Source organism: Pseudopipra pipra, chromosome 17, assembly GCF_036250125.1.
Source record: "Pseudopipra pipra isolate bDixPip1 chromosome 17, bDixPip1.hap1, whole genome shotgun sequence".
Lineage (NCBI taxonomy): Eukaryota > Metazoa > Chordata > Aves > Passeriformes > Pipridae > Pseudopipra > Pseudopipra pipra.
In genome coordinates, this window is record NC_087565.1 from 8896498 (window position 1) to 8923014 (window position 26517).

The 26517-nt window shown below is 44.5% G+C and overlaps 1 protein-coding gene across 3 annotated transcripts in view; it reads right to left on the bottom strand.

Moving 5' to 3' along the window:
• DOK5 (docking protein 5) overlaps positions 1-19745 on the bottom strand; it is a 42541-nt gene extending 22796 nt beyond the window's left edge. Inside the window, exons 1-2 of one of the 3 annotated variants that reach the window (XM_064674172.1) lie at positions 19571-19745; positions 134-241 (exon numbers count right to left, since the gene is read on the bottom strand). In XM_064674172.1, coding sequence (XP_064530242.1) covers positions 134-241; positions 19571-19636 — 174 coding nt within the window. In that variant the 5' untranslated portion in view covers positions 19637-19745. The remainder of the gene's footprint in view (positions 1-133; positions 242-19570) is intronic. The other 2 variants (XM_064674171.1, XM_064674173.1) reach the window with 2 other exon arrangements.
• Between the last annotated feature and the right edge of the window lie 6772 nt (positions 19746-26517).

Here is a 26517-nt window from a genome sequence, read left to right on the forward strand (position 1 = left end):
AACATACAAATGGGTTTAGGACCTTGAGAGTAAAAACAGTTCCAATTTTCAGCCCAATTAATGCATGTAATCTTGAGGTTTTATTCTTGATATTACATCAAATAACAAACTGAGAAACAACCTCGTGTCTTACCTTGTGGTAGCATCTGAAGTAAGCAGCTCGTTCATCTGAGAACTTCTCCAGCCTCTTTGGCCCTTTGCTTGAAGCTTTTTTGAATACCAACCAGCATCTCTGGTAAATCTGGAAACACAAGAGAGTACACTTGGCATCTGCAATGGCTTGAATATCACCAGTATTCATACAGGAGTTAAACTCATAAATCAGCTGTAGCTCTGGAGCTACAATTAATAACTCAGTAGCTTAGAGCAAACATAAAACTAAGCTAATGGGGAGTTACATCCTATTTCTTTGGAATTATAATGCAACCAGAAATTCTTAGGAAGGTGCTTGGAAGGAAGAGCTGTAATTGTGCTTGCAAATGAATGCAGGGCTTTCTAGGAAACAGTGGCACACTTTTCCATGTGGATTTGCTCCTGCTTCCTGTCTTGCATGCCTAAGGGAGATGTGAGGAAAGCTTGAGCAGACAGGTAGGAATGGACCTTCCATCACACAGGCATGAGAGGTGACACTGTGTGTTTTCTGTGTATAAGGGAAACTGAGGATACAAAAGGGAGAAGGAACTGAATTACTGGTAATGAAGAAGCAGATCGTTTATCTGCAGAACCAAGGACCATTCTGACACCTGGAATTTTGCTTCCAGGGTCTGGCTGAATTTATATTCAAGTCATTTGGAGCAGACTCTGTGCAGAGTGGTTGAAAAAACACCTTTCCATCTACAGCATTAAGTCACTTCATCTCTCCAACTTCTGTCACCATTTCTTGCAATCTTCCCACCCATTCTTTAACTGTGGTGCACTTTCTACCATCCTCTTACATTCAAACCATGGCTCTCAGCTCTGCTAACATGCTGCCTGTATAGAAGGAAAGAATTATAAGCCTTGCCAACTGTTCACAGCCCACACTTAATCAGTAATTCCAAAGTAACACCTGGTAAGTTAGAAATAAATCAAAACTGCCACCAAAAATCAGTGTGATTTCAAAGAAAAAAATCAGACCAGCCATTATCAAGTAGTTCACAGCACAAATCCACTGCAGTGATAAGTGATGAAGACCCATCAACACATCTCACTGCCCCAGCTAAGCCAGCACCTGACAGGTAACTCCCAGACAAGGCAGCTCATCCTCTGAACCCCTGATGGGTTCTAATCAACGTATTCAGCACAATTATGTTCATAAAAAGTGGCTATAATTTCATTTCTGCGCCCAAAAAGCTGACTAGCTGTGCTTCTCTCACCAGTTTTTAGCTGTTTTTCCCAGCTGTATCATTCTCCCCCAGCTTTTCCATCCTGCCTCACACGTGGGCACTCACACTCCTGGCCCACTTGGCTGCACCAACATTTAACATATGGACAGGCTGCTCCCATGCCAGGCACCAGCTGAACCTATCAAGCTTTTCTTCCAGTTTTCCAGCTTATTGGCCACTCAACCTGTTATTTTTCATGCAAGGGTCTGAATTGAATTGTTCAAAAATGACTAGACACTGACCACAATGACAGCTTACACCAAAAGCACAATTTAAAAATGCACCTACTTCTCCTGAAAGAGTCTTTCTGCAATTGCCTTCAGAGGATTTTGTTCCCCACAGCTGAGGAAAAAAAAAAAAAGGCAAAACAAAGCATCCCCCCCCCAAAAAAAAAACCTGGCACATGTAAGTACTTCCAAGGATGCAAAAGTCAAATCAGTCCACAGCAGAAACAGCAGTCTTTGAGTTTTGGTTCCAATCCCACACTGCAACAATTCTCTAAGAGAAGAGTCCCAGGGTTGAAATATTATGTCAGAGCCTGAGGAAAACATCATCACAACCCAAGTAACCAAACCTATAAAGGACAAATGGCCTTTTTTTGCCAATGAGCAAACTGGAAGAAAGGCAGGTCAGGGAGGTCCCTCCCCTGAGCTTCCTCCTCCCTCTGTAGGAGCTGGTCAGCTCTCTCCTCTTAGGGAATCTCTGGGCAGAGAGATCCTACCACAACGGCAGTTTAAAGTAGAACAAAGTGTTTTGATTTGAGATAATTAACGATTTTTTGTCTGAACACACAATTAGGAATCCCATTAATGTTTGTGAGGTGATGTTAACTCCTCTCTGCTGAGTTTCTATAAACAAACTTAAAAGAATAGAAACCCCCTCACTGGAAACCCACTTAGCACCCTCAAAAATGAAGCAGTGGAGCCCTCAAGAATGGGTGCTATTAGCACAGTCCCATTTCTGTGCTCCCACAGGTGAACAGCCAGCACCATCTCAACAGAGCATAAACTACATGATGCTTTAAACCTCCAGAAATAAAACAGCGAGAAAGGGGATTGGACTGAGTGGCCTTTAATGGTCCCTTCCAATCCAAACCAATCCATGATTCTGTGAATAACCAATTTGGCAGCATCTGCCCAGAAGCCCTGAAAGCCCTCCAGTCAATGCACAGGAGAGATGATGCTGTGCCCAAGACAGGGAGCTCATCACGACCCCGTTATGAGCTACAAAACAGAGCCAATAATTAGGTCCTTGATGCCACCACGGTCTAGCACGTGCCTGAGACTTGTCAGTGTTTCCTCGAGTTGAAGACAGCACGTGAACTGTTTATGTTGCTAATGCTGTTTTGACAGCAGCAACAAGAACCAGCCCCAAATGCTCTTAGGTGCCTTTTCCATCATGAATAGGGAGCTCACTTATCCCTCAAATCAACACTTTCACTACTTTCACTACTCCATGAATAGGAATTAGTTGAAAGTACTGCTGTAATTGCCTCCACTGCAACCACTCGGGCTGACAGTGATTAGATAATTCAAACAGCAACTCAGGATCTGATGCGCTGAGAGAGAACAGTAATAGCTGTCATTTACATAACACCTAAAACTTACCAAGTTTTCCCCTCGAGATCTTCTGAAAAAGTCTAACTCGGGATTTGGGTATAAAAAATTAGCATCTACTCCCTGTGGTCTCTCCTGAAAATTCCAGATTCTTACAGAGCAGGTGACAAAGCAAAACTTGAGGGAAATAATGTGACTGTTCATGAAGTGCAATACCCCAAATCCAGGGAGGTGATCCAATATCCATGTCCGAGGTCAGGCCAAGACAGTTCTATTTTTGGCTCTAAAGATCATCTGCTATAAATCATTACCACAACTGAAGTCAAAGGAGTGACTCCAAAGGAATGATGCAATCTGAGTATCTGGATTCCTGCCCCTCATTCCCAGGTTCCTTCTGGTGCTGGAAAGACACCATGCAGCAAAGGAGCTACTGACCTCAGCTGGAACTGGTCAGCATGGAATCATGGAATGGTTTGGGTTGGAAAGGGCCTTAAAGACCATCCAGTTCCACCCCCACCATGGGCAGGGACACCTTCCACCAGACCAGGTTGATCAGAGCTCTGTCCAGCCTGGCCTTGGACACTTCCAGGGGTGGCATCTGGCTGAGTAAAGTGGAAAAATTTCTTCTGGCTTTCTGGGCTTCATGGTTCAGTTGGGGTTTGAGAATATTCTCATGCAAAGAGGGAAACTGAAACCAGAGTCTTGCTGTCCTACATGATGACCCAAACCCTGGAGTGTCCTGGAAACTGGGGTGGGGAGGGAGACCTGTCAGTCCTCACCACCTCCCATCTGAGCAAGATCACCAAGAGCTGGATTTCTTTTTACATGAAGCACAAATTATTCCGGCCAAGAAACAAAACATTTGAATTTAGAGACTAAAATCTGCATTTCAGCCCAAAGCAAGTTTACCCCACCCCTCAGTACTTTTGTTCAGGAACCAATCTAAAAAAGTATCTGGAAATAGCCAAATATTTCGAAATTGGATGGGGGGAGGCTACTTTTCAGATTATGAGGCAGGGGGTTTAAAACTGGCTGTTTTTAAAAACTAAGATATGTGGCTTCCACCACATTAGGGCAAAGCAAACCTATTTTACTTCAGAACCAAACAATCCCTTTTATTTGGTTTTTTAAGAGGGATCTAGAGGTCAGAAACAGCAGCACAAAGTCTCATCTGGCAAATTTGTCCTCTGTGAACAAGTGAACCTTCAGGGAAAGCTGCCCTGCTTTATTCCTGTGTTGTGTTTTTCTGCACTTTGCCCTAAAACAAAGAATTCCAATGAGCTGCATTTACAGGGACACTGAACTTGCTGTCAAATAAAAACAAACTTTGCTTTTTTAAAAGCAGTCGCTGCAAGTTCTCTCATGCAGCTTGGGATGCCTTCCAGAAACACTGGGCTACTGCCAGGAACCTTTTTGTGACTCTGATGAGTTCTAGAAACAGATAATCCAGTAAAGGCACAGCACAACAGCTTAAGAAATTTCTCAGTCTCTTCTGAACTTGGGGGTTTTTTGTAGTAAAAGAATACTGCACTTTACCCAAGGCTGGTAGGAAGCTCACACACTGAAGGACCTCGGTTGCACATGCAAAATTATTTGAGTGTTTTGTTGGACTTTCAGGGAGTCTCCAGTGGGCTGGAGCTCCAGGTACAACGTCCTTCCAACAGGGAGTTGTTCACACAGGCAACCAGCCAACATATGCCAAAGGTTTGGGTCTTAATTCTTCTATTTTAAAAATGCCTTAACATCTCACTTCTGAGTCAAAAGTTAAAAGAGCCCTGAAATAGAACTTTCAATTCAAAGGAAATCTGTGAGGAGACTGGATCTGGAATTTTGCTTTGCTTCTAGAAAAATGAAAGAGTGCCAACAAAGGCAGATTGCAGCTCATATATTTAATTACATTCCCCCCTCAGACACGTCTGAAGCAGCAGATCTCCATCAGGGAGCTGTTTCCTCACAAAATGCTGGAGTACTGCTTTCTAGTAAAGAGGTCTAGGCATCAACAGGTATGATGCTGAATGGGACTGTGTGGCCCTAGGGAAGACCCCACAATCTTTCCACGAGTTCACAAACAAGAGCTACTTAATCTGAATCTATTTCTTCCATAAGATTATGACTTTTCTCTGTTTTTCCAGCCCAGTTTTGCTCCATACCCACTTCATCCCCATATTGACAGCAGAGTTCAGCTGTATTTCATTCTGACAAAACCACAATGTAAGTCTAAAAGTGAAACTATTACAAGTAGACAGATCACTAGAAAGAATCACATCCCTACCTTGTACTGAGCTGTGTTCAGCAGGACTTACACAATGCATGTAGACTGGATCACTGGCTTTGTAAAATCAGCAGCAAAATTGTCCAAGTGTTGTCTGTAAAGATATCTCTGCACTTGGCAACAAGACAATTTCCCTTTCCCTGAATACCCATTTAATGTGTGTTATGAGTAAGCAATATTGCATTATTCATTGTGATCAGCTTATAATGACTACATAAATCAAGGTTGGTTTACATCAAGCTGTTCTCTTCTCCAGGGCACTAAAGAAAATCATCTAGATTTCTCCTTCCCCCAAGAAACACATTTGTGGAGAGATAAAACTCACTCCTTCCCCTCATTCAGTCTTCACAAACAATATTTTCCACTAGGAAGTCATCCACAGCTGCTAATAGGGAATGAGGCTGTAATCTTGTCTCCCTGATTACATTCAGAATGTTCACAATGCACAATATTGCTTACTATTGCAAAGTTTTCTCATCAAGTTATAAAATCCAGCTTTGGGACTGGCCAGAACTTGCTATAAGCCCAGAGCACAAAAAAAAAAAATGCCTGGCAGATCTTTATGAATCTACACACCTTTCACTCTTGTTAATGCAGGTCAAAACAGATGCCTGCTGCTCTCAAATATGAGGCATTTTAATCAGCCTTTCTTCTTCAAAAACTCTACCCTCCCACCTGGAATTGCATCAACCAGAAGTGGGATTTTTGTTAAAAGCTCAAGGCTTAGAACTCAAAGCCATTCCACCAACCTTGGTTTAAAACACCAAACAGCTGGATGGGAGCCTACAGATGCATTCCCACTTGGCACACTGCTTAGAAGGCAACTTTGTTCTAAATCTTCACTTATTTATTTTTTTTTTTTAGTCCTCCATGATTACATGAGATTCACTCCACAGACAAGATTTACTGCCAAAATATCCTCAAGAGAGGGAAGTCTGTGTGCTGTGATCTGAGGCACATTGTCCAAGCCATGCAGGGTGCTGAGGAGCAGCATCTCAGCACAGCGAGCAGAACAGCTCACCCAGGATTATCTGACAGCTCAGTAATGCAGTCTGGGCTTTATTTCGTGTCCATGCTGTGCCCTGTGACAAGGGACAGTGACAGGGAAACACAAGCAGCATTGTACAGGTTTTGCTTGTAACTGGTACACATTAGTCACTGGTTTAGACAAAAGGGGGAAAAACGCTCAACAAAACTGCTGCTGGCATCTTGGGCAGATCTGAGAATGGAAAAGAAAGACAAGAAGGAATTTGCTGATATATTCCAGCCTGCTGGAGGATTATTCACTATAAAAAAATAATTTTAAAGGGAGCTTATGAGAGCCCTTTAGAGTGAATCAGTGCAACTGTCAATACTGCAGTTTAGAAGCAATGCACCCCTTCAAATTTCTGATGCACTCAGCAGCTGGAGGGCTGGAGTTCAGAGACATCTTAATTACAGATCCTGGCCAGGTGATGAATCACTTTACCAGTGAAATCTCTCTGATATACAATCTTTTTTTGAGTGCTTTGGAAGGACTCTATGGTTCAGTCCAGACAGGGCAGGGGAGACAACTGCAAACAGTCCCATGGACTTCCAGGGGCAGGGAACGGGCTCCAGGAACACGAGACACCTGGGAGGTTGGTACCTGGAACTGGGCACTGAGAGCTGCTGAAGAAACATGTCTTTAGGACAACAGGGCTTGGATTTAGACCTGGCTTATCCCCCAAGTATCATAAGTGTTCTGCACAGGAGTATTTCTTTCCCTTCTCTGCTCAGTGCCTTGAATCTGCACTGGCAGGTGCTCCTCACATGCAACTCGTTGATAAACTAATGTGTAAATAAATGACACTGTGTAATAAACTAGACAGGAGATGAAAAGGATAAGCAGTTGTGCTGTTTGATGTGAGCAATACAGAACCTGACTCCATTTCTCAGTTTCTGACTGTCTAGAATTTCAGGACCTAAAAGACATTAAAAGTGAGACTTCAACCTCCATCTGCTCTCCCTGCAAAAATGATGAGCTGGATGCAGTATCATTAGAGAAAGCACTAGCTGAAGTATCCTTCCACTTCCAGGACCTCTTTTATGGACCTATAGCCTTTAAAGTATAGGACTGCCAGTTTGTTGTTTTTTTTTTTTTTAAATCATACACAGAAGAGGTTATAATTCTGAGCTCTGTAAGGCCATTAGAGAAAAGCCATTCCAAAAGAAGAGCCAAGAAGCACTTACAGCAGAAACCTTCTCTTGCCAGTGACAGCTTAAAAAAAATCCAGGCTGGAGCTAAGTATCCGATTTGGTTCCTTGAACATTTGCTAAGCTTTATATGGGCACAGTTAATTCTAGGCATGAAACTGGATAGGAGAAAATCAGCCTAGGACTGTAACTAGGAAGAAAAAAATAGTAAAGGCTCCACTGCAGGCTAAAGGCTGACTCTGTGCAGCCAGCTCATGCTGGTAGCAGCTGGATGTGCAGCTGGATGTGTCCTGCTGGGTCAGGCCATCAGCACAAATCCTGGGAATTAACACCATTAATATCCTGTCCGAATTAGGGAACTGCAGAATAACTTACAATGACCACGATGAATTATGGTTTGGGATTCTTCTTTTTTTTGTCACTAACATCTGACTTGGTTACTTTAATTACACGGGCTATAGGGGGAAAATGGCATTGATGCAGCTCATTAACACTTCCAGAGCTCACTAATTAGCTCATCAGATGGAAGAGGCTGCGGAGCACACACGGTAACCCTGGGTAACAGCAGCTCACAGCTCTGACAAGGACACAGCTCACCTGCTAAAGCCATGGCAGTGGGATGTCTCCTCAGAAGGCACAGATGGGATTTGGAGACGAACTGTACTTGCTCACAAACTCCCAGCAACAGGCTTTCACTGCACTCCAGAGCACACACTCATTTGTGGGAGCTGTATTCCAGACTTGGACTTATATTTCAGAGTGGGACTTGTAACTTTACACATAAGCAGACCAAAAAAAGGCAGAAAATGCACATGAATCAAGCCTTTATCTCTGCAGAGTAATTCCTTCAGCAGTAAGCTGCCAACATCCAAAGCTAGACATGGGAAAAGGGCTTTAGTTTCTCCATCCTCGAACAGTTCAGCTGTACCTGCTGCCATTTGCCCACCTGCAAAATTGGGTTAATGATGCCTGTTATGTGCTGCTTGGAGGGCCAAGGGTGACAAATGCCCTGCAAGCCCTCCCGACCGACAGATGGGGAGAACTGCCCAGTTCTGGCCTGCTGTCATTCTTTGCTCACCAATTAATTCACCTGCAAGCTTCAGAAAGCAGCACAGATTTTTCTCTAACAAACAGAGTATCTCCAGACACCTCAGGTCTCGAGGTATTGTCTCAGCACAAGGTAAACTTATCTCATTCCTTCCACACTTTCCTTTCAATCCTGACATCAAAGCCATGCAGTCACAGGTCATTCCCCCAGCTGCTCGGGAGCTTGGATCAGCTTTAAAATCAAAGTGAATCTGCATGAAAGAGCAAATAATGCTCCCGTGTGAGTCACTTCGAGCTGGACTTCACCAAAACACAGCGCTTTGTTAAGAGTGACAGATTTACAGCCCATTAAATCATGGTAACAAGCACTTCAGCGCTGTCTTACAGGATTGCAGCGAATGATTGAAGTCATTTGCCTAAACTGCTCACCGGGCTGATCCTGCGGCCAAAGCTGCTCCGGGGACAAGTTCCCCGGCAGTCAAAATGTATTTCCTTTTAGAAGCACTTCAGTGCTCCGGCTGCCAGCAGGTCAGGGAGGGCATCCTGACCCTCTGCTCAGCCCTGTGAGCCACATCTGGAGTGCTGTGTTCAGCCCTGGGCTCCTCAGGGTGAGAGACGTGGAGCTCCTGGATTCCTCACCGAAGATGATGAAGGGACTGGAGCATCCCTGTGACAAGGGAAGGGTGAGGAGCTGGGGCTGTTCAGCCTCCAGAGGAGACACTGAGAGGGGACCCCATCTATGTGTGTCAGGGTCTGCAGGGAGGGGTCAGAGCATGGACCAGGCTCTGCTCGGGGGGCCCAGCAATGGGACACGAGGGACGGGCAGGAACTGATGCCCAGGAAGTTCCACCTGGACATGAGGAAGAATTTCTTCCCTGTGCAGTGACCAAGCACTGAACAGAGACCAGAGGGAGTGTGGAGTCTCCTCACTGGGGATGTTCCAGAACCATCTGGACACAATCCTGTGCCGTGTGCTCTGGGATGGCCCTGCTGGAGCAGGACGTGGGACCAGGTGACCCTTTGTGGGCCCTTCCAGCCTGACCCATCCTGGGATTCTGTATCCTGAATTCCTGCTGGCAGGTGCACAGAGGGATCTAAGAGCAGATCCCACAGGGCCTGGCATCAGCAGCTGGAGTCCATCCTGGGCATGAACTGACGATCCTGCAGGATCTGCCACAAGTTTTAAAGCTACCAACCAGATGAAACGTCACCAGTTTGCCCAATATTTTAAAACCAAAATTCAGTCAGTTCTCTAGGAAAGGTGCAGCTGAGGCTGGAGGGAGAGGGTTGGTTGTTTATTGTTGGGGTTTTTTTCGTTTTGTTTTGAGTCTGGGAGGGACAGAATAATATTGACTTTAAAAACCCACAGATTAAAATGAGGATTCCAGAGCCAATATTTCCCTGTAGACTTCAGCTTTCCACCGGCTCTTGCAGTCCTCTTGCATTTGCTCAGGCCAATCTCCACATTAGTTCAAACGGACAAACCCAACTCGAATTAATTTCTCATGTCCCAGCTGTGCAGCACGAATTAAAGAAAGAGTTCAAGAGTTCACTCACATTTAGGCAGACACCATCCTCAAGAAAGCTACATTAAAAGTGCCTATAAAAGCACTGCCTTAATTTGCACTACTTCATTTAACAGAGAATAGCCACTTATATTTGACCATAAGCACCGTGCCAAGAGTCTGCCACTCAATGGGATGCATTAATTCAGAACAATCAGTTAACATCCATCCTCACCGTGTGGAGACATTAGTGAGAGCATTAAGAGGACATTTTCCTTTGCCAACCACAGGGCATTGATAGTTCCCCAGACAAACATTACTTGGCAAGTAAAGGGGCAATTTAACCTCCTACATTATCTTTACTGGGGAAAAATACCACTGATTTTGCCCTATTGATCCTCTGAATTGAAACAAGTTACATTACTTTCAGTAAAGGAAAGAAAAGCACTACTCATTCCAATAGCTTGAAGTTCCACTGGTATTTCTGACAGCACTTGATGAAGTCAGACAAAAAGATAATAGAAACAGTCCATCATTTTCCATGGTATACCTAAAACTACACAAACATCAAATTAAGATGTCAGTCTCAAATTAAGATGTCAGTCTCAGGAGCAGACCTTGCATCTGTTGCTTTCTTTCAAGTGTTTCCACAAACACTGCAAAATGTTAATTTATCACTGATGCAACTTCAGGGCAATGGCCACATGCACCAGCAGGAGAATTACCTTCACACTGCGAAATGATTTGATGATGAAAAGGCATCCAAATCACCAAAGACTAAATTTCACCTGTTTATAATTGGGTTTTCTTTTTCTTTCACTGCCTTTACAATCATTCCTGACATACCCTTCTCTGTGTGGAGCTGGTGCAGTCACCCCCAGGAACCACAGAGACTTTCATCTACCAAAGGAACAGCAAAGAGGGAAAAGGAGAACTGGGACCCACAACTGGCAGATCAGGGAAGTGTTTGAGATAAAAGCAGAAGAAAAAAGGGTGTTCTGATCAGGTTTGCATTCAACTTCTTAAAATAAAACATCTTTAGAACAAGACAGCAAGTGGATAAGAACCACTTGTTTACTAGTCATTGTTTTGCTTCACAAACTAAGCCCATCTTCCAAAGAAGAACGTGGAAGGTAATTTATCAGAAAACACATGCTGGAAAGCACCAGAAAATCTGCTCCTGCTCCTTAAATGGGCCACCATCAAACCAGGAATTTCATACTCCAAATCATGATCTGCATAATCTCTTGCAGAAAAAGAGGAATAGTTCTTAGGTTTTTAGATTTTGGTGGGGTTTTTTTGGAACCAAATTAGGACCCTTGCTTCTCCATCCTGTTCCCACAAGGCAAAAATCAGGATACCTTAGGAGAAAAACAAAATGTAATTGCACCATGTGAGTTGCCAAACCTCCTTGTAACTCATCCAGAACAGTGCTGAGCACCCTGGTCCTGCAACGTGCCCAAATGACAAGCCCTGCTCACCTTTCTCCAACCCAACCTCTTTGCTTCAGTTCCAGAGGTAACCCCATAAATATCCCTGTTGCCTTGGACTCAAATCCCACTAACAGAGGGGATCCAGAGGGGACTTGCCCACAGACCCTGTGGCAGTAACCAGATGGAGCTGCATTAGGCTTGAATAACATTTACTGCTTATTCTTCCCCTTGTCAGCTCAAGGATAAAGCTCAAACTTTCTAAGCAATGTTCTGGATCCTTTCCCTGCTGCCTCTGACAAGTTCCAAGCAGTAAGAAATCTTAATATCTGTGAATATGTTCTAACACCTTATTTAACAGTTTGCTAAAACTATGAATTTCCAGTGGGTTTAATATCTTGCAGGTTCAAGTTGGTGCACGAGAAATCTGTTCAGTTTTTCCCTGTCTTGAGGCTTCCAGATTGAAAGGAGCTGCATAGGTGTTAATAAAACACCAGAGTTTTATTAATAAAGCTGCTTCAAATTGAGATACAGGCAGACAAGTTTTCCTTCTCCTCACCCCCTCCCCCAGCCTTACATCATTCTTCTTTCCAGTTTTCACAGCTCATGCTCCAAAATCCTCATATTAACTTCCTGGCACGCTTATTCAAGCACCAATCTCTCCAACCATATGGTTCTAGTCCTGCAGATTGTCTCTCCCCCACTTTACCTCTCCTCCCACAGGGTTTCACAGCAACAGTGCTATGCAGAACTTGTAAAAAGTATATGTCATTTGGAACGTTCCACACCAATCTTCTCAATGAAGTTTCCACAGAAGTCAGTTTAATTAAAACCAGGAATGGAAAACCATGAAAGCTTCATCTCTTTTCAGCCATTGACAATCGAAAGTTTCTGCTGAAGTGGACAAGTCCTAAACTTTACACAGAAGTTTTTCCAAACTTCTAAGCATGAAGCAGAGGTTTTTCCCATCTAGTACTAAAACAAATATATGCAATAAGATTAAATTATATGCTTCCTGAGGAACAGTCCATGGCACAAAACTCTTGGATTTTCCCACTTCAATCTTGGCCACTGTCCAACATGCAACTTCTCACCCCATACTCAAATACATAAAGATTAACATCCTCCTCATTTCAGGTGGAAGTTTAATATTGCCAGTAAAGCATTAATCAAAGTAAGAAGCAGGCAGTCTAGAAACCTAAGAAACTTTTATTCCTTAAGTTTTTTAATTCATCCAGAAATATTTGAGCACTGCTTACGTTACTCCACTTAAATATTTCCTAGGAACATGCAATGGGCTACAAAGCTGTGGCAGTATCAGCTCCCTCCTGTCACAAGCTGAAGACTAACTAAACCCTTACAAATTCCTACCAGGGATTGGCCAGAGTGCCCTATTTCTGTGTTGGAGGACACCTCTAACACCACATTCCTTCCCTCTGATGTGATTAAGACATTTTGGGTCAGTCAGACCCATCAAGCAAAGAAACTGGACACGCACAGATCCAGTTTCTGTCCTCACGAAGGTTCATCCTAAAGAGGGAACAATTCCACTGATGCAGTTCCAGCAGCCACATCATTCACCAGAGACCCAATCAGTATTAATTTTGATTTCCCAAACTTCACTAGGCTCAGGACTTACCTGAATTTGGTTCAGGTGGTTAGATCAGTGTTAAACTGTGTCCAGAACACAGGCACCCACACAAACTGTATCCACTGTATGTTAAAGTGATCCCTGTACTACTGAGATCAACAACACCAATGCAGTTGCTTCCAGAAGCACAACTACTGATTTCTCTCCTTCCATCCACCTGGAGATTGATTGGAGAGCTGCAAAAAACCAACTGATGCTGCCCCATCAGTGAGGGCACTGAGGACAGGCTGGATCCCTGTCCCACAGGGCCCCAGCACAGGCAGAAAGGGCCCTGCAGGAGCAATTGGAAGGAGGAGGGTCTGGGCTGAGCTCAGCTATCTTCAGCTCTCCAAACTGCCCTGTTGCCAGATGTCTGGGCAGAAGTTTGTCAACCTTTAGCAAAGGTGGTGAAAGCCATCATTTAAAACTTTCTTCTACATATTTGATCCCAGGAAATCTGGCCCCATCAGAGGATTATGACAGAATCCCTCCCAGGCAGGACTGCAGGGACACACCAGGGGCTGGACAACCTTGTGTGTGGCATGACTGACACCCTGGAGGACGATGGCTGATCTCCATGTCCTCAGGAAACACCCATGGACAAACACCAGCCATGGCAGAACTGCACTTTTGGGCTTCAGCTGCTCAAACCCCACTAACCCTCACGTGGGGTGCTCAGATCCCTTTTCCTGGATCCAGCCCAAATTCCCAAGGAGGACCCTCTCTAACAGACAGATGAAGCTGATCATTCCTTGCATAACAAGGAGGTGCCTCCAGCAGATGGGGTTCCAGCCAACCCCAGCACAGGCTGTGGATTTAATTAGAAGTGTTGTTAAACAGATAGGGCTGCGAGAACAGCTCTGTGCCTCATCCCCCAAGTGCCAAGTGGAAGGTGCCCCATGGGACAGGATTCTGCAAAAATCTATTACAGCACTTCCTTCTCCAGACAGAGGTACAAGAAGCAGATTGCTAGGTATAAAAAAAATCCCACTTTACCCCTCTGTCCTTCCTTATTCTCTGACAAACAGATCAAGGAGTCTCTGCAGACCTGCGTTTTTAGGAACAGACATTTAGCTCTTTGCACAGCTCCATAAAAGTCAATGGATCCTCCCAAATGAGTCGTTTTAATAGCCTGCAATAACTTGCTAGTAATGCAAACTTGTGGAGCACATTCCCAGAACTCCATGTGCAGGAAATACCTTCATAAAATCCTGGCAGTAATGTAATAAATCAGGCTGCCTGTTAATAATGTCCAATTTTGAGAGTTCTGCACATTAGTCTTAGTGTTCAGATTGTTTCTCTGGGTTGTAAACATCCAGTGTGTCTAGTTAGTGACAGTATATGTTTTAGAGAGATAAATATTTTGTAAGGCTTTTCTAACCAACAACAAATTGCCAGGACTGTTTGTTTTAAGCACTTCTGTCAGGCAGCAGCACTAATCTATGTATATTGATGCAGCAGCACATGTTGTCCTGGACTTTTCTAATTTTAATAACTCTGCTTTCTGTAAAGGGAGAAACTTTTGTCCTCTTCCAGAATACAGGTCACCTTAATTTTCAAATTATTTCAGCATTTCCTATTCTGCTTTTATAGACCTGTGAGGCTTGGGAAGGCTCCAGCTACATCTGTGAGAGCCAAAGTTGTTTTACAGACCCAATTCTTGCAATTCCACCATGAAATGAAGAGAAAGACAAGCTGAAGAAACGTGTTAAAAATAGCCAGGGAGCAGAAATAGTTTCAGTGTTAAAGAGAAGGGCAGAAAGCATCACAACTGTTGCACTTGTTTTGTTTTATAAGGAAATAAATATACAAACAACTGCACATTCAAATTTTTAACCGTAATTCATTACTTATTTCAACCTGGATTTATATGGGATCATGGCACAGACCTCTTATATGAAAAGTCTTCCAGAATATATCAAAAAGCTTCCAGAATAAAGATATTTTAAGAGTTATTAGCAAGACAGATAAACATTGCTTCAGCACTGAGAAGTTTGTGACAAGAGGGAAGAGCACAAGAGCACAAACTACTGTAGATGGCTCCACAACTATTTTTAAACCTCAAAAATTTAAAAGATGCTGCCCATCCTTGCAGTGGGATTTCTTCTGGCAGATTGTTCAGTAACTCAGTGCACACACAGAGCTTTGAGCCACCTTGTACCACGTCAGCTCAAACACCACAGCACACAGAACAGAGATCACATTCTGATAAACTGGTTATACTGATGGGTTTAAAAGTGATGGTCTCTGAGAAATGGGGATACAATGGAAATACTTGCATGCAAGCTTGGGAGAAAAAAATACTGTCCCATTGGTCTTGTCTTAAGGAATGCTCAGAAAGGTGCTCTCTCCCACCTGGAAAGCAGCAACACTGAGTCACCACAGCCAAACTCTATAAAGACACCTACTTTCCAAGAAAGTCAGAGAGAATGTTTCTGGAAGCCAGTATTTTCTAGTCAGTTGAGAATTGTGCAGAGCCAAACCAGACTCTACAAGGCTTGGCATAGCTGTGAACATGAACAAGTCCTTAACAGAGACATCTCTGCTGGCCACCAGCCCATCTCAGCTGGTTCTGAGGCCCTTCTGTTTGATCAGCACTATTTTGCTCTCAGCTGCAGACACAGCTCAGGGCAGTTGTTGCTCCTCCAGGAGATTGTTTCCCTCTGACACCAACAGAACCTCATCACTTAATGCAACGAGACACTCGGGGTGTGCTGCTGGCATTCCAGAAACTCGGAGCTGACAGCCAAGCCCACGGCATCTTGCTCCAGCAGTGCCCCATACATCAAGAGGCAGGGACAGGACAAATGCCTGCAAACTCCACAGGGTCTTCCAAGGGGAATGGCACCATCTTCAAATGCCCTGCACACAGAACAGCCAGCACCCTCCTGGTGCCACACCACCATCCCAGCAGTGCTGCCTGCATCCCGAGGAACGGGCTTTGGGAATGTCACCTGCCATCCCTTGGAGCCTCCAGCACTTCCTCCTGCCCACACCTCAACAGCAGCAGCAGAGGGTTCCCTCAGAGCAGTTGCTGTGCTCCACAGTCTTGCTCCAGTTGACAGGTGGCTTCCAGCAAAGCTGAGTTTAGGTGTGGACACAGGAATAAAACTAAGCCTTAACAACAGGGAGTTCAGTAAAAGTGTGGGACTGGAACCAGCACACACCAGTGGGACCCTCCCAGCCCATGAGGGAGGTGGGCTGGCAGCATCTCAATGAAGAATATCAAGTGCATTTTTCCTTGTAAAGCTCTTCAGGCTCACCAGTGTTATAAAGAGCATCTGTTTCACAGATTTGTTCCTCTTTTGATTTTTAATTGTTATTTGTGCACTTTGTTGAGCCAGTCCAACCTAAAATGAAAGCTCAAGCATGTTAATAAGCAGTGCACATCCACCCACCCTAAAAACGGAAAGACAAGAACTACTTTTTTCATTAAGGAAACATCTCCATAACTTACTCCCTCTCAGAAAGGTCACATCTGTACCACAGAGAGAGACATGATTTGAAAATCATAAGCTAAAAAAAAAAAGCCTTTTTAGATCCAGAAGCCACAAAACAAAGCCCCTGCTTCATATATAGATATAAAGCACTTAATCAGCTGAGATGTGACTGCAAAAGCACAAGTGTCTTCTTTCCCAAAACACAGGTCCAGTGGCTGCTGGTCACTGACAGAAGCACTTCTCACAAAGCAAAGCTGATTTTTTTCTGTTTTAAAGAACTCTGGAAGGTTGTGCTTTTCCACTGTCAGCAGTTTTCCAGCACACAACCTCCTCTGTGTCACTGCTAATGACATAACACACAGAGACCATTGGCTGAGGGAATTATTTTTCTCCCTATAAGGATGGAAAGAATCAGAAAGAGTGAGCTTTCTCCTGAATATATTTGGCTCTGCAGAAGACACATGTGATACAAATGTTGCTATGGAAACTATTCTATTAAATAATATTAAATTAAATTTACATATTTAAAGTGCGCAGAAAGAGTTCAGGTACAAAACTAATTAGCCTAATTTCAATCTTGACATTACAAAGTAGGGCCTGCCAGAATTGTCATGTTTCTTTTAAAAGAGCTTTGGATTTGAACAAGCTGCTTCTCGGCACCCCTTCCTTTCCAAATGAAGCACCTGCACCCCAGTTATTCAGAAAAGTCATTTTCTTGAGATAATTTCCAGACACAAGCTCTGCTCCCAGTTCCCTTGGTGATGGAATTACACAGTATTACAGAGACTAACCCAGAGCTGGATTCAGTCTGAACAGACAATGCACTGATTACAGCTCTGCCACCACAAAATGGGAATGTATTTTAACAACTCCCACTTACACCTCACCACACATGGTGTACTGAAATCCTTCTCAATTAAACACAAGTCCTGCATGAGGCTGGAGCAGATTGTTCTTCCTAATGTTTTCACAGCATGGGGAAGTTTTTTGAAAGTTAGTATTTTAATGTCTGAACTATTTTTCTTGGGTTAATCACAACTCCCCATTTCTAACTGGGCATTGTAAATCAGGGCACTGGGCTTTTAAGCAGCTCACAGAAAATGTTATAGGAAGAAATCTGCACCCACATTTCAACTGTCTGTTCTTGAGTCATGGGCCAACACCCCAGGCTGGAAACTACCAGGAGAGAAAAGCATTATCCAACAATGTATTTCCAAAGAAATGGAGCAGGATTTGAACAGGTCACTGCTCCCTCATAGCACAGGCATCCCGTACCAGATCTAAAGCAGTGACAGCACCAACCACCTGCCCTCCTCAGGTCCTCCACAGCACAGGAAAGCTGTCAGGGCACAACACCAAGAGCTCTCAGCCAAGGGCTCTTCATTTTAACACATCCACAGACAAAGGAACTCTCTGGGATTTCTCTTGGATTCCTTCACAAAACCACTTTTCATCACGCCTTTTGCACTTTCCAGCCACTGATAATGACACAGACCTTTGGAATTAGAAGGAAGGAGATGAAATAAAGAAATTGTCTTTTCAAAGAAAACATTTAACATTTGTTCCATTTCCATGCACTCTCTGTCATTATCCATTTCTCCCCTATTTTTGTGTTCAGCTGTCACATGCACATCTGCTGAGAGGGCATTGAACCACCTCCACCCTCAGAGTGGTCTGAAAAGCCTTAGAAAAGGAAAGGCACAGACATTAACAGAATTTACAACTGTCTCTGAGTTTGATGCACCTTATTCACATGTCCATTGAGTTTCTCTGTTACAGTATGGAAAGATGTATCATAGTTTAATCTTACTCATCGTTTATGCTGGAGCAAACTGAACACTGATATATATCCAGTAATGAAAAGGTAATCATGATACACTAATTCTGCCAAATTTACTACAAGTCCTCTCCTAATGACTTGTCCTCCATCTGCCACAGAATCACACAGTTCCTACAGAATGAACTGTGCCTGCAAGTCCACATATGAGAAAACCAGCCTGATGGGATACTTTTAAATGCCTTCCTGTTTCAAAAAAAAGCCAGGGAGACACAAGTTAGCAAAACTGCAGAGAAGTCGCTGACCGTGGATACAGCAAGAGAATGGAACTGTAATTGCAATGAGCCAGCAAAAGCTTTCAGAGGATGACACACTTCTCCATAACAAACCCTGATGCAAAACTCACACTACTGACAATTCAGAATTGCCAACCCATCAGTTCTCAGCAAACACAAGAAATTAATTCCTTTCCAGTTCTCAGAGGCAGATATACTATTAAAAGATTTTTGCATACACAAAACCTCCCTCCAGGTGCATCCTCTTAAGCCCCTCTGGCTCCCGAAGGGAGACAAGAGGTGTGGAGCCAGTCCGGTCACCTGAGCGGCTCCGGTAGCTCGCTCAGGGAGCAGCAGCTCATGGACCGGAGGAACAGAGCAGGATTTCAGAGCACATCCCATCCCAGATACAGTGGGGAACTGCCCTGCCACTACCGACATATCCAGTGCCTACAACCCAAACTAGGGACACGCCGTGAAAATCAAAGAACAACCTTCAAAATAAGTTTAAAATTAAATACGGAGCTAAAGCGGGCTTTGTGGATTTCCATTTTGCGCAACTCGAACGAACTTAAAAGCCTCGAAGATACTGCAAGGTCTTCACCTGCCTCACGCAAGACCTTAAAGCCCTGATTTGCAGCAGGAGCAGCAGCACCTGAGCAGCTCTGAGCCCTCACCCCTGCCCAGAGCTGCCCCGCACCCTCAGTCCCGGCGGCACAGCCACCCCAGCCCCGTGTGCCCCCCGGGCACCCCCAGCCCCGCACGGCCCCCGCAGCCCAGGGCGCTCGGAGCGGAGGGAGCGCCGGGAGGCGGAGGCAACGCAGCCCAGCCTTGCGGGCAGGCAGCATCCCCGACTCCCGACGGGAGAGACAGGGAAAAAATATATATATATCTACATATAAATAATCTACGTTATATACTATGATACATTTAGGTGCCTTTATTCTCCCCACCCACCCACCTCGATCTTTTTGTTTCCTCTCTCCGCGCTGAGCTCAGTTTGCAAAAGGAGGACAAAGGAGTGGCAGGGGATTAAAAAAAAAAATAAATAAAATAAAAGAACCACACGCAAAGCCCCGAGGCAGGTGGCGGCACTCACCCCGAGCCGCCGGCTCCGGATGCGGACATAGCCCTGCTTCACGATGTCGTTGAAATTGGAGGCCATCCTTCCCCGGGACAGCGGCGGCCGCGCCGCTCAGCCCCTCAGCCCGCCCGCATGGCGAGAGCAGCCGCCGGAGCCGCGCCCCGCACCGCCCCCCGAGCACCGCACCGCCTCCCGGGGAGCTTCGCACCGCCCCGCACCGCCCCCGGACAGACCCGCACCAGCCCCGGAGTGACCCGCACCGGCCCGCACCCCTTCCTAGAGAGCCCCGCACCGGCCCTGGAGCGACCCGCCCTGCCCCGCCCCGCACGCCCCTCGGAGCGACCGCACCGCTCCACCCCGCACCACCCCCGGAGCGACCGCACCGCTTCACACCGCTCAGCGGAGCGCCCCGCACCGCCCCTGGAGCGCCCCGCACTGCTCCACCCCGGAGCGCTCCGCTCCGCCCCGCCCGTCCCCTCGGAGCGCACCGCACCGCACCAGCGCTGAGCACACCCCGCATCCACCCCGCACCCACCCCGCACCGCCCGGGAGCGCCCCGGGCTGCGGGAAGCGCTGTGGCAGCGCCCGCCCGCCCTCCTGCACCCACACCCCACTGCCCAGGGATGTCCCCTCCAGCTGCAGGTGGCTCAGCACAGAATAACCCGACCTGCCCCACCGTGACTCAGACCCCTGGTTTTCCCCAGGAAAGCGGGTTTCCCAGAAAGTCTTTCAGATGCTTGACATTCTGCCAAGACTCTCCAGAATCCACTCCTGAAGACAGGCAACCTGAGCTGCTGCCCCGTGGCCGTGCCTCGTGTCATGGGAATGTCACACCAGCCTGTTTTCTAGGCAATCTGCAGTTGCAGTGAGGGCTGACTTTGTCTGGCACTGGGCCCTGGGGTTGCCTTCTGCAGCTCCCAAGTTCTCCTTTTCCAGGAACGTGCAAATATTGCCAAGTACACCAGCAATCCAGCAGAGAGGGGCTCTGGTGACTCTACATGGGTTACCTGTTAGTGGCGTGCTATAAATACTATGTCCTGGAAAGAGGGACTGCTCGTCTCTTCATAACATCTTTTAATAGCATCACAAATATAGGCCCTCCGAGGAGGTCAGCTAGATGGATGACTTTGACTTTGGGAATTATCCTGCCATGGAAATTATAAACAGGGCAGTGAGGAGGAAAGCAGAGCAGAAAAGCACCACGGAGCACACAAGGAGCACAGGGCCACGGAGAAGTGATGCCCATGTTTATTTAGTTGTTCAGTGACCACAAGAGTCACCTCTGATAAAACTGGCCCTTTCCTGGTTTAAATATGTAGTTCCTCCGATTTAGGAGCAGCCAGAAATAATGGTGGTTGCTGTGCTGCAGTAACAGTGTGCTGCTCTCAGTTCTTGCTTGAAGAGGTGATTATTTTGCAAGGCTTTGCGAAATATTAATTGATGGAGTGGATTACGGAGTGTAGGACTCTCCAGCTGAAGGGCTAATTCACTCAGGATAAAGGAGACAAGCCTGCAGTCCTTACTTTGGTATTTTACACTTCCTGTTCCTTTTCACTGAGCTGTTGTACAGAATGCATAAAATGGAACAGCTTCAGCCATGTGGAACCTTCCACACCCATGAACGAAAATACACCAGAAATGAGAATATTCTGAGGCAAATCTGTCTGTTGGATAATATGATCTTAAGGCCACCAAGGTGATCAGAGGGATGGAGCAGCTCTGCTTGGAGGAAAGGCTGAGATAGTTGGGATTGATCAGCCTGGAGAAAGAAGTTTCAGAGTGACCTAACTGTGGCCTTCCAGGACCTGAAGGAGCTACAACAAAGATGGAGAGGCCCTATTTCCAAGGGCCTGGAGGGACAGGACAAGGGGGAATGGCTTCAAACTGACAGAGAATTGGGTTAGATTGGATATTAGGAAGAAATTGTTCCCTATAAGGGTGGAGAGGCCCTGGCACAGGTTGCCCAGAGAAGATGTGGCTGCCCCATCCCTGGAAGTGTCCAAGGCCAGGTTGGACAGGGCTTGGAGCAACCTGGGCTAGTGGAAGGTGTCCCTGTATGAGATGATCTTTAATGTCTCTTCCAATCCAAGCATTCCATGATTCTATGAAACCAACACACAAGTTGCATAGGACAAAACCCCCAATAACAAAAATGTATTTTTGTTGAATATATTGTAGAGCCCCAAGAACAGTGGCAGTGCCAGTTCCACAGTGCCACGTGTTAGTTTTCATTGCTGGTCCAAACTTAGAAAAGTTCAGCCCCCAGCCTGCTTCATCTCTTATGGAACCGTGTGTTCAGTGCAGAGACGTGTTTCACTGTCTTAAGCACCATAAAACTACTAATGCTGGAAGCATCAAGTATGTTCTAAACTCAGGATTATTAAAAAAAAAAAAACAGAGAGGCTTATTTTGGTTTCAAAGACATTTGTAGCAGGAAAGAAATTACATAGCCACTTTAGATGTCTTTTCAACAAGTTTAGACGGTTCTTCTAATCCCTTCCAGTACCTAAACACACGCTGCTGGTTTCATTAGTCACTGGCATATTCCTGCAGGTAAACACATTCCTAAGAGCTTTGCTAAGTAAAGGTGGATTTAAGCCTGTGCTTATTCTTTGATGAATTAGGATATTAGTGTCCACTTACATTTTCACTTTGAACAACATAAATCCCTTACAAATGCCGTGGTTCAAAGACAAAATGCATTTTAATTCCCACGTGTGCAATATGTTCCAAGAATGTGCCAGAAAATCTCATTGTTCAGGTTTTCAACTCAATGCTATCGCCAGAAAAAAACTTGTTTACCACTTTTTTAATATGCTAATGTGTGCTCTGGTTGTTTTGACAGACTCCTTCTTTCAGCTCATTTCTATTGACCATTAGCCCTCACTACCAGGATATGCTTTATTATATCCATGTTTATCTATATTCAAAATTGTCTGCAACCTTTTTTATAAGCTTTCATTGAAATTCTTTTCCTTTTTAATGACAATGGTATTGTAATTATTTCTTAGGAAGATAAGAGTCAAAGGTCACTTTGAAGTACCAGCCTGCTGTTAATAATTTAAGTGGATTATTGTTATATTCTAATCTCATAATAACTATCATTGTGCTGCCCTACAACGAGCTCGTTTGCTTTTAGCCCTGTGCAAGCAGAAATCACTGTTGCAGATTTTAACTGGAAATGAAAGGAGAGCTCAGATTTTCCCAAAATGCCATCCTGACATTTTAAAAACAAGTTACATTCACCTTATTATATCTGCAGCACATCATCCCCTGTGTCCTTGGTATTATTTCATCACAGTCCACGGGTGGAATTTGACAAACATCCCTGAGACTTCCCAAGTTAAAGGATAAGAAACTGCCGAGGCCATTTTGAGGAAGCAATATTTTCTGTGGAAGTTATTTCCTTGAACAGATGGAGCTGGGACTAGTCAAGCATTTCCTGACAAAAAAAAAAAAAAAAGAAGTTTCTTATTTGATCACCCTGAAATGATTTGCTGGAAATCTATAACACACGTCAATACTTTTTTATGAAAAGCTCCCATAATGTTTTGTCTCCATAAGGTCAAGATGCCAACATTTCTCCACTATACTTTGGGTTTTTCAAAGTAGTTTAGAGCTGATAACATCACCAGGAATTGTCCTGACCTTTTCAAGTGCTTTGAGGTTACTGGAATGCAATATTTCAAACACAGTATCTCCATGAAAAGCTTTTGGGCATTCCTATGTCTAATTTTGTTTTGGTGTGAGATACATTTTCGACATTTCCTTCTGATTTTTGCAATGGGAATTCTGAATTTGGATTAGTTCTAGCTGCAAGGGAATGCAACAGATAAGGAGCAACATTAAGTGACTGGAATTCTTTTTGAAAATTGATGATTTGTCCTGTGTTACTGCGACTTGAAAAGTCCTTATTCTCCTTTTTGCAAAGGCAGACCTGCAGTGCTGCTTTGGATCATTTAATTCGGGAAAAAGAAAAAAAAAACCCTCACAGTTTATTCTGAATTTATTTCTTTCACAATGCAGAGATTTGATCAGTTTTACCTTATAACTGTGGCTTGTTCTGCCACCGGTGCAAACACAAACCAAACACTGGACACACAGTACAAAAGTGCTCAGAAATTCACCATTTATGTGTCATTGTGCTACTTAATTTTGAGTGAATGAATTCTGCTGAAATGAAGATTTTCTCTGCTGTTACATCTTCTTTTGTACATCTCTGTCTGTACATCATCTAAATCTTTGTTCCTAAGATGCCAGTCAGGCAGCTCATGCAATGTCCAGCTCTCAGGCTGAGGAATAGTGTGTTGGGTCACAGAATTCAGGAAACCTCCATAAAATATGTGCTTTTTGAGGCAACCTCCCTGGTGAAGTGAGGGCAGGGCCCTGGGTTAAAACATCCTCGTTCGCTCCAGGGATTTTTGAATATATTAGTTCTAAAACTGCATTAGTGAAATGCACACATAACTCACTGGCAGAATTACTATGCAGATGTCAGTCAGTGCCAAAACATGAAAATTCATGAGACCGAACAGTTAACTTAAAAAAAAACCCTCTCCCATAACAGAATGGAGGCATTGAGCTGCTTGTGCAGTAAACAGGAAAGTGCCTGCCAGCATAAGCCACTGATAATCAATATTTAATGAAAATAAATAATCTATTAACCAGGCTAACATGCCATTTTGCACAGTGCTATCCCAGTATCAGGCACTGAAATTACCTTCCCTCTGCATGATTCATTCAAATCATTCTGCTTCGTGTAGAACAAGGTGGTGAAAGGCAAAGATAGTGGATGGGGGTTGGGCAGCAAATAAAATACACCCTTTTACTGGAAACTCTGGTTCTGATTGTAATATTTTGTCCCTAACAAAATTACTGTCGACACAGTGAATGTTAAGATAGGAATAAATATCTGCTGACTGAGTCTGCAAGCCAAGTGAATCCAGGGGAACATGAGCTATTGAAAACCCAACATTCATTTCGCTTGCTTTGTATTTCTGTGACAGTTACAAGCATTTAAGCACTTTTTCAGCCTCACTCTCCCGAAGACACACATCAAGGGACCTTCCTGTGTCTGCACAGCATGGCTAGGGGGATTAAGCAGGACTGAGTGGTGGGTCACAAGGTCACCATCCATCCTCCCTGTTCCTGTGGGTGAGTTATCAGAGCCTGCAGTGTCTCTGGGACCAGCAGCTCGCCCAGATCTGTGGCTGTGGCAGAGCTGGAGTGACACAGCCTGTGCTGGTACAGCCTGTACTGATACAACCCTGTACTGATACAGCCTGTGCTGATACAACCCTGTACTGATACAACCCTGTGCTGATACAACCCTGTGCTGATACAGCCTGTGCTGATATAGCCTGTACTGACACAGGCTGTGCAATTGCATTTTCCCTGCCTGTCTCTTTGATATTTCCTGTCTGAGCCAGCACAGGAACATCAATCCCAGAGCAGGTCCCCAGATAAGTGCCTGTGGTCTTCACGAAGCCGTGAGCAGGCAAAACAGTGGGCTTTGCTCAACTCAGACTTAAGCAAGGGCTGAATTTGGATTGCACATGAAAAGACTCAGCCACGTTTGTCTGGGGGGGTTGGGTTTAGCTGTGCTGCTTGAGGAGGTGGATCTCACTCCACAGCACACATGGTTGTCACTGGGGCTGCTCCAGCTACACCCCACAGCACAGAGAATAATTGCTCCAAGAGATCCTTCCAAACGCAACCTACCACCACTGATGGCAACATCAATGTCTCTGGAATGAGGCAGCATTTTCCAAGATGTGAAGATTTCTGCTAAAGGGCATCTCAGGACTCGAGTTGCCAACGCCAGCCTGTGAGATTTAGCAGCCAAAGGTGTAGAAATCATACCATACATTAGTGTTTTGCCAATTGTATGTTCACAAGGCAACTTGGTTGGGAAACTATTAGTGGTACCCAGGGAAATATTTAAGCCAGGACTTGTATTTAATGATATCTGACATTTTTAAGGACATTCTGTAGGAATCTAAACCTTCTAGAGAAAGGGTTTGGGGTTACCACCAGCACAGGCTGTGGTGTGCCTTGGCAGTGCTGGAACAGGATGCTGCTGGTTATTACACTAGATTTAAATAAAGGATTTACTATTATCACACTACAAGAAAAGCATCAGTTAAGTTTCAGTTGAAACCCAAATGTTAAGGATTTGGCTTGAAAATTCAAATAGAAACTTCTTTGCATTACATCACAATTTTAAATGTGAGAAACTGCTTCTAAATCAGACTTCAATGTATACATTTATAGATACTCCAGTACCCACTGATTCCATTGAAATTTATTTTCTATTGCTTTGTCCTAAATACTCATTCCTGAGCCAATGTCAGGCTAATTTGAAGTCTGTGTTAACAATAATGGCTACAAGGCAAATCCTTATCTCGACTCAGCCCAGCTTTTGGCATTTATTGCTGTGTCTTCTGAAAATTTACGCCTAGAAGTTTTTTTGTTGCTGTTAAATGAGTTAGGAAAAAAGTTTACACTCTAATTATAGTCTTTGCAGATGGCATTTGGAAAAGATATCAAATAGTGTCAGTTTACAATGCAGTTTGTTATTATGTGCTGCCTTATAAGCAGTAGATTTGGGGGCTGGATTTTACCATTTCCTTGTGCAGTTTCAAGGCTAAATTTCCACGAGAATTTACCAGAACTGGGCACCTGAATAAAATGAATGAATATGAAAACAAACAGCACTTCCCACTGCAGCAGGACCTGCAGGTAGGAAAAGCCAAAGCTCTACCAGTGCCCTGGAGCTGTTGGACAGGGAAGGTGTGAAGGGTGGATTTTGTACTCCATGTCATTCTCCCAATGTACCCCTTGCATGGAGGTGGTTCAGGCAGAGCTGTGCTTTGTAGAGCACTAAAAGGCTAAAGCAAGTTATTTCCCTTTAGAAAAAAGAGAAATTACGGGGAAAGAATGATGACTGATCTCAGTCCCTT